This window comes from Hypomesus nipponensis, chromosome 28 (genome assembly GCF_054491055.1).
Source record: "Hypomesus nipponensis isolate SF chromosome 28, ASM5449105v1, whole genome shotgun sequence".
In the NCBI taxonomy this organism is placed as follows: Eukaryota; Metazoa; Chordata; class Actinopteri; order Osmeriformes; family Osmeridae; genus Hypomesus; species Hypomesus nipponensis.
This window is the reverse complement of record NC_140388.1, coordinates 3489657-3497548: the sequence shown is the minus strand read 5'-3', so window position 1 is coordinate 3497548 and position 7892 is coordinate 3489657. Positions and strand designations below refer to the sequence as shown.

At 42.4% G+C, this 7892-nt stretch overlaps 1 protein-coding gene across 1 annotated transcript in view; it reads left to right on the top strand.

Annotated features, from left to right (window-relative positions):
* The first annotated feature begins 1112 nt into the window (after window positions 1-1112).
* Window positions 1113-7892, top strand: part of LOC146219512 (NACHT, LRR and PYD domains-containing protein 12-like) — a 59613-nt gene continuing 52833 nt past the window's right edge. Inside the window, exons 1-5 of the mRNA XM_084695280.1 lie at window positions 1113-1132; window positions 3452-3506; window positions 3606-3834; window positions 4081-5857; window positions 5987-6154. Of these exons, the coding sequence (XP_084551406.1) occupies window positions 1113-1132; window positions 3452-3506; window positions 3606-3834; window positions 4081-5857; window positions 5987-6154 (2249 nt within the window). The remainder of the gene's footprint in view (window positions 1133-3451; window positions 3507-3605; window positions 3835-4080; window positions 5858-5986; window positions 6155-7892) is intronic.

Sequence of the window (7892 nt, the reverse complement as noted above, 5' to 3'; positions counted from 1 at the left end):
TACCTCCTTCTGGTTCCTATTGGTCCATATATGCAAGTGAGCACATACTTTGGTTTCCTATTGGTCCATATAAGGAGGCGGGTGAGGCATGAAATGAGAGAAGTAGGGTGAGGCACAGGTAAAAGTGAAAGTCTAAATATTTTGCACAGGACTATATGAATCTGGAAGGCAGATTCTCAGACTGAAAAGCAGACTTTAAAGTAAGTGATTTTACAATATTATTTCAGAGTATCAATGTACACATACATTAACAGACAAGGTTATATTCCAGAGTTACTTCATTTTAGTAATTAACTAGAGTTTTCTAAGTAAAATTTTGCTCAGTCTAATGGCCGACCTTCAGTACCGAGTGAAAACAAATCCAACTATGATCTAAAAAACTTTAATTGTTTCACTTAATCAACCAACCATGCTGTTGTGTGTCATTTATCAAGTTTTTCTAAATACTGTAATTACAATAACGTTGTTCTAATCCTGTACACTACATAAACATAGATAATCATGCATTCACAGAGACACACGTCATACGTTACTGATCCATCAAGGTTTTCTAAGAAGAAGTGAGGTAGTGCTCAGTACAGCTGATGGTGCAGTATGATGGAGTGGAGCTTGTTGTAAGAGGAAGTGAGGTAGTGCTTAGTACAGCTGATGGTGCAGTATGATGGAGTGGAGCTTGTTGTAAAAGGAAGTGAGGTAGTGCTCAGTACAGCTGATGGTGCAGTATGATGGAGTGGAGCTTGTTGTAAGAGGAAGTGAGGTAGTGCTCAGTCCAGCTGATGGTGCAGTATGATGGAGTGGAACTTGTTGTAAGAGGAAGTGAGGTAGTGCTCAGTCCAGCTGATGGTGCAGTATGATGGAGTGGAGCTTGTTGTAAGAGGAAGTGAGGTAGTGCTCAGTCCAGCTGATGGTGCAGTATGATGGAGTGGAGCTTGTTCTAACTTGTTTGTTTACAGCTCTTCAGGTCTGGCTTCAAAATCCTTCTAATCTAACCCTGAGAAAGGAAGTTCTGACTTTGAGAGGGAGGAGGGGGCACTGCCTCTAAAATGAGTCTCTCTGGGGAGAGAGAGGAAGGGGTTCCTGTCTCTAAAACGAGTCTCTCTGGGGAACATGACATGGACACCAAAGCTAAGAGGTAAGATGAGAATCCATAACTGTTCATGACTGTTCTCCATCTCAGAGCTCAGCAGTGATATTATGACATCATCATTAGTCAGAATAAATGAGAGACTGAAGGTCTGTCTCTGTTGTGTTGAAGCCCAATCCAGCAGGAGAGACCAGCCTCACCTGTACCCAGCTGTGTGTCCATGAAGAGTGATAAGTCTATGGATCTACCTTTGAAGTTCAGAGACAAAGACATTACTACTAAACAGAAGTAAGAACCTGGTCTATTAATAATAACATTGTCTCTGGGACAGTGAGACCTTTCTCTGTACTTATCTAAAGACTCATCTAATCCAGTACTATGATGATCAACCTACTTCATCTCCTTAGAATATGTATGTATATTTATCTCTTCACCTAAAGAAGCTTTGTTACTGTAATATTTGTGTTGTGTCTAACAGGATCAAACGGCAGAGACCAGCCTCACCTGTACCCAGCTGTGTGTCCATGAAGAGTGACAGGTCTATGGGTCTACCTCCCACCTTCAGTGATGGAGGAGGACCTTCTAATGAAGAAGGGTATGTACTGACCTCTGCTGGTATTCACTGTAAAGGTAACAAATAATCATTTAGGATCATTTAGTCATGAGTTTTTAATCATGTCACATTTCTACTAACCAAAAGTCAGAACTCCCAGCCTGGCTGATGGAGACCATGTGGTAGAGCTACACAGTGAGTAGGAGCTGTTATTAAATATGTCTTTAGGATGTGCTGTTAGTCTTCACTCTATTTCTCACTGGTCATAACCAATAGACCACCAATAGGCACATCAACCCCCTTTGACCTCCTTGTTGTGTGACATTGTGGTTAATACTGCCACATCAAGAAGGTTTGATTCCTGCTCGAGGCCTATCAGTGGGTTATCTCCCAGTTGCCTTTCATTTAATAAAAATAGATAAGTGACTGTTTGACAAACATAACCCCCCCCTCCCTACACACAGATTCACACAAACACACACACATGCACAGATGTGTGGTCACCCTAGTCATAACCTCCATGCACACACACACACACACACACAGACAGCATGAGAGTCAAAGCCCTGCAGGTACCAGGCCTGGTATGAGCACAGACCGGGCGGGGCTCAGCCCACTTAGACTTCTTGAGACCAGAAGGTCTTAAACTCCTGGGTGGAGGAGTGCTGCAGTGTCTAAAGCAGGCTGCTAGCAAACATGCAGCCCTGTGTGAGGTGGACCCTGATGTCATTCTTCAGTGTCTGGTTGAAACACACTGTGGTGGAAATTCTGAGAATCAGTTGTAATAAAATGGTACATGTCTCTCCATACATATTTATTAACGAACAAACAATTGAACACAGAAACAACCATCTTTAACACACAAACATAAAACAATACACATAACAATCTGCAGATTGGCTCAAACACGAGAGGGTCTAAAGTCATCAACTGTCTCCTGCATTTTATTCATCAGACAATAACACTAAACCATCTGGCTATGAAACATATGATCAGAGTCCACGTGCATCTAAAAGCACCTAAATACCTCAACAGATTCTGATGCCCAACACATCTTCAGCTGCAACATTTAAAGGAGTGACATTTAATTTGTCAGACGTATGGTTTAAGGAAATTATTGATTACTCAGACAGCTAGTAAACAGGAAACCCCCTCATGGAAAGGAATGAATCAGTGCTATCTAGTGGTATAGAACAGCGGTCCCCAACCCCCGGGCCGCGGACCGGTACCGGTCCGTGGGTCATTTGGTACCGGTCCGCAGAGAAAGAATAAATAATTACATTATTTCAGTTTTATAAAAAATAAAAATAAATGTATTTTTCATGCACCTTAAATATTTGTTTTTGTGTTGCGTCTTATTTTGAAGGCATGTTTAAATATTACCATAGCGACCAGAGAGTGTTTGGGGCAGAGCGGGGCAGAGCCGCAGAGACATGGACATAATAAGGGCAGAGAGGATTCATGTTATGTTGTTGGCACGATGTTACGAGGCCGCTGCTAATAAAGTTGCATAAGAGTACACAGTGGATTCACGTTTATTATTGTATTTAGAAAATGCCACCGTTTGTATGCCGGTCGTATCATTTTATTTTATGTATTTATGCGCCACGCCTTAAAGGCCGGTCCGTGAAAATATTTCAACATTAAACCGGTCCGTGGCGCAAAAAAGGTTGGGGACCGCTGGTATAGAAGATAGTTTACTCTGTATCACTCAAACAGTGTGTCTGTGTGTATGCAGGAATGGAGACAGTTCAGTATTTTAGTCTTAGATATTTAGCCCATGTGCTTCATATGTTGTCATGTCTTGTCCACAGAGATCAACAGAAGTCAGACCAGAGTCACCATGACGACTTGTCATCTATATTCACAGTGGGTATAAAGTACAAACAAGACATAATCATTTTAATCCGATTGTACTACTGTGTACAGAGTTCCTGGTTCCTCTAATATCTTCCCTCCCTGTTTCAGGTGCTTGAGGAGACTGTCATCAGGTTTGTGAAGGAAGAGCTGAAGAGACTGAAGAGGATTCTGAGTTCAGATTTCCCAGAAGGCTTAGAGAGTCAGAGGGAGGACCATGAAGTGGTGGACCCTGAATATCAGAAGCAGGAGAGCAGTGCCAGAAAGGGAGCTCTGAAGATCACACTGCACGTCCTGAGGAACATGAACCAGAAGGAGCTGGCTGATACTCTGGAGAAAAGTAAGAGACTCCATATTTAGTCTTAGTTGACCGACTGATGGTTTATGATGAAGATACAGGTTAAGAGAATCGGAGTAACTTTCAACTGGCAAAGTGCAATGATGGAAAATCAATGTTTATGTATAATCCATCAATATCTGTAATTATATTTAATGACAGATATTATATTTTACTTCTGAACTGTTAAGTAACTTTCTCTTGCAAACTAAAGCCCTGTTAGAATAACATCTGTGTTTGGTCATTCAGGAGAGCTTTCTCATCATAAACTCTCACGTCAACTCAAATCTAAACTGAAGACGAAGTTTCAGACTGTCTTTGAGGGCATAGCTCAACAAGGAAACCCAACTCTTCTCAATGACATCTACACAGACGTCTACATCATAGAGGGTGACAGTGCAGATGTCAATAAAGAACATGAGGTGAGACAGATTGAGACAGCATCCATAAAATCAGCAAGACCACAGACAGCCATCACATGCAACAACATCTTTAAACCCTCAGCTGGACGAGACACACCTATCAGAATTGTTCTGACAAAAGGAGTTGCTGGCATCGGAAAAACTGTCTCTGTGCAGAAGTTCATCACGGACTGGGCTGAGGGACTAGCCAATCAGGAGATCCAGTTCATCTTTCCTCTGCCGTTTCGAGAGCTGAATCTGTTGGATGGAGAAGAGTTCAGTCTGATGGAACTTGTCCATCACTTCTTCTCAGAAACCAGACAATCAGGAATCTCCAACTACGACAAGTACAACGTTCTGTTTGTCTTTGACGGTCTGGATGAGTGTCGACTGCCCTTAGCCTTCGAAAAGAACAAGAGCTGGTGTGATGTCACAGAGTCCACCTCAGTGGATGTGCTGCTGACCAACCTGATCAGAGGAAACCTGCTTCCCTCTGCTCTCATCTGGATCACCACTCGACCTGCAGCAGCCAATCAGATCCCCTCTGAGTGTGTTAATCTGGTGACAGAGGTACGAGGGTTCAATGACCCACAGAAGGATGAGTACATCATGAAGAGATGCAGTGATGAGATCCTGGCCAGCAGAATCATCTCACACATCAAGACATCAAGGACTCTCTACATCATGTGCCACATTCCAGTCTTCTCCCTAATGTGTGTGACAGTCCTGGAGCACATGCTGAGAACAGAGAAGAAAGAGAAGATGCCCAAGACCCTGACTGAGATGTACACAACCTTCCTGGTGTTACAGACCAAACAGAAGAAGGTGAAGTATCATGGGAAAACTGAGACAGATCCACACTGGGATGAAGAGAGCATTAAGAGCATTCTGTCACTGGGAAAACTGGCCTTCCACCAGCTGGACAAAGGCAACCTGATTTTCTATGAGAAAGACCTGACAGAGTGTGGCATTGATGTCCGTGATGCCTCAGTGTACTCAGGAGTGTTCACACAGATCTTCAGACAGGATGGTAAAGTCTTCCAGGAGAAGGTGTTCTGCTTTGTCCATCTGAGCTTTCAGGAGTTTCTGGCTGCTGTGTTTGTGTTTATCTTATTCATCAACAACAATGAGAATCTGATGTCTCAGTCCACCTCAGACACATCTGACGTCCACCTCTACAAGAGTGCTGTGGACAAGGCCTTGCAGAGTAAGAATGGACACCTGGACCTTTTCCTCCGCTTCTTCCTGGGCCTCTCAATGGAGTCCAATCAGTTAGACTTACGAGGCCTACTGACTAAGACAAGAAGCAACACACAGAGCCATGAGGAAACAGTCAAGTACATCAAGGAGATGATCAGAAAGGAGTCCTCTCCAGAGAGATGCATGAATCTGTTCCACTGTCTGAATGAACTGAATGACCATTCTCTGGTGGAGGAGATCCAACACTACCTGAGCTCAGGAAGTCTCTCCAGTGAGGAGCTCTCATCTACACAGAGGTCAGCTCTGTTCTTTGTGTTGCTGACTTCAGAAGAGAAGATGGACGTGTTTGACCTGAAGATATACTCCAGATCAGAGGAAGATCTTCTGAGGCTGCTGCCTGTGGTCAAAGACTCCAAAACTGCTCTGTATGTATAAAGCCATTTTTATGCTGATATGAGCCTGTACATATTGTGATGTGATATTTGATTATCGTATGATCCTATTGTATCAACTATGACTCTGATGATGTGTCATGTTCTCCTTATGTCATGTAGGCTGAATGACTGTAACCTCTCAGCACGGTGCTGTGAAGCGCTGGCCTCAGCTCTCCCCTCCTCAGAGCTTACAGAGCTGGACTTGAGTGACAACAACCTGGGGGATTCAGGCATGAAGCTGCTCTCTGCTGGACTGGGGAATCCACTCTGCAAACTGGAGACACTGAGGTCTGTACTTTATGTTCAACATGAGACTATAGCAAAGTTATAATAGCACAATGTCTTTGTATGGTTGATTATATAAGACAATATAATTTATTCTCAAGTTGGGTATAAACATCATACCAATAAAGATATCCTTTCTCTCAGTGAGGAGTAGTTTGACACTAAATGATTTTTTTGATCTTATAAGATCGTCAAACTGTGGGAGACCACACACACACACAAAAAAAAATCGTAGATTTAGCCGTTTTGCTCCTACAGTGTGTGGTGTGCCATGATTTGAAGACAGCACAAACAGATTTCCAACTAGTGTCCCAACTGTTAACACAAGAAATCTCGCAAAATCTCTTGAGACTTAAGAATAAGCATGGCGGACAATATGGAGGAAGACAATATATTTTGCAATGATTTTCACAGAAAAAAAGAAAAGGTTGCCAAAAATCAATTCCATTTAACTTTGTGCTGCACCGTGACTCCTATTGTTATGCTTCCATTTTCTCTCAGTTTGCTTTCTGATTGGATATAGTTTCGTTTTTACGTGATAAACTCTGCGTCCTCGGGGTTCCCTCCACACATCAGGATTTCTGATCGCAAATATTCAACATGTTGAATATTTAGGATTCGCGATCGGGGCGCCTCCGACGTCCTTCCGAGCAGATTAAGTCACTCTTGACACACCTCACACCAAGGGAAGGATTGTCGGAAGGGGCGAAATCGGCCCAATTATCCTGTAGTGTGACCCCAGCATAAATCTCATTCTGATGCTTGGTTTGAACTTCAGCAAGTTGTCTTGACTACGTAAATGCATTGAGTTGCTGCCATGTGTTAGGCTGATTAGCTATTTGTGTTAACAAGCAATTGAACAGGTGTACCTAATAAAGTGGAGGGTGAGTGTATTTTGGTAGTGTTGACAATCTGTCAGCCCTTGTCCAAAGGGTAATGAAACGCAGCTTATCTGAAATGTAAACTCTTAATCTATTTTGTATGACGACACAACCTGTCATCCATCACACACTTTGTGAACATCTGGGGTTTCCCTAATCACAGTGCAAAAAGACTGAATTTAATCTGTGGACACCACTTGTTTTATTACAACAGTAAAATGGCTTTAACAAAGAGAGAACTGGGGCGTTTTCCATCAACGTAGATTAAGGAAATGCCAGGCTTATTTAGACAAGTCTACCTTACTTCAGAGTTCCGTTCCTGTCCTCTTATTCTAGTTCTAGCTAAGTAACCAAGGTAACTTATACTTCTGAACTAGCCTGCTTTGTGTCAGGCTAAAAGTCGAGCTAAATTAAGATGGGTTGCAAATAATTTCAAACAGGCAGAAACAGAATCTCAAAAGACAATTCCGGCCAGTGAATTCCCGCGCAAAGCACTTTTGTCCGTAATGGGAAACATAAGTGCAGACTTTTTTTTCTCACAATATGACCCAGCATGAATTTATATTGAATTAAGAATTAAGAATGTTTTCATTTAAATGAACAAGTTAAGAAATAATGTAACTTTATTTGTTTTCAAAAGCCATTGGTTAATTGACATAAAATAAGGCCTAAACTAAGCAGATCATCTATACAAGTTACAATCAATTATGGCACATTGCTGCAGTCTCCCGGTCGGTAGATTCACCCTCTACAACATTTGGAAGATCAAGAAATACCTGTCTGACCACTCCACCCAGCTGCTAGTCCAAGCACTTGTCCTCTCCAAGTTGGACTACTGCAACTCCCTTCTCGCCGGTCTC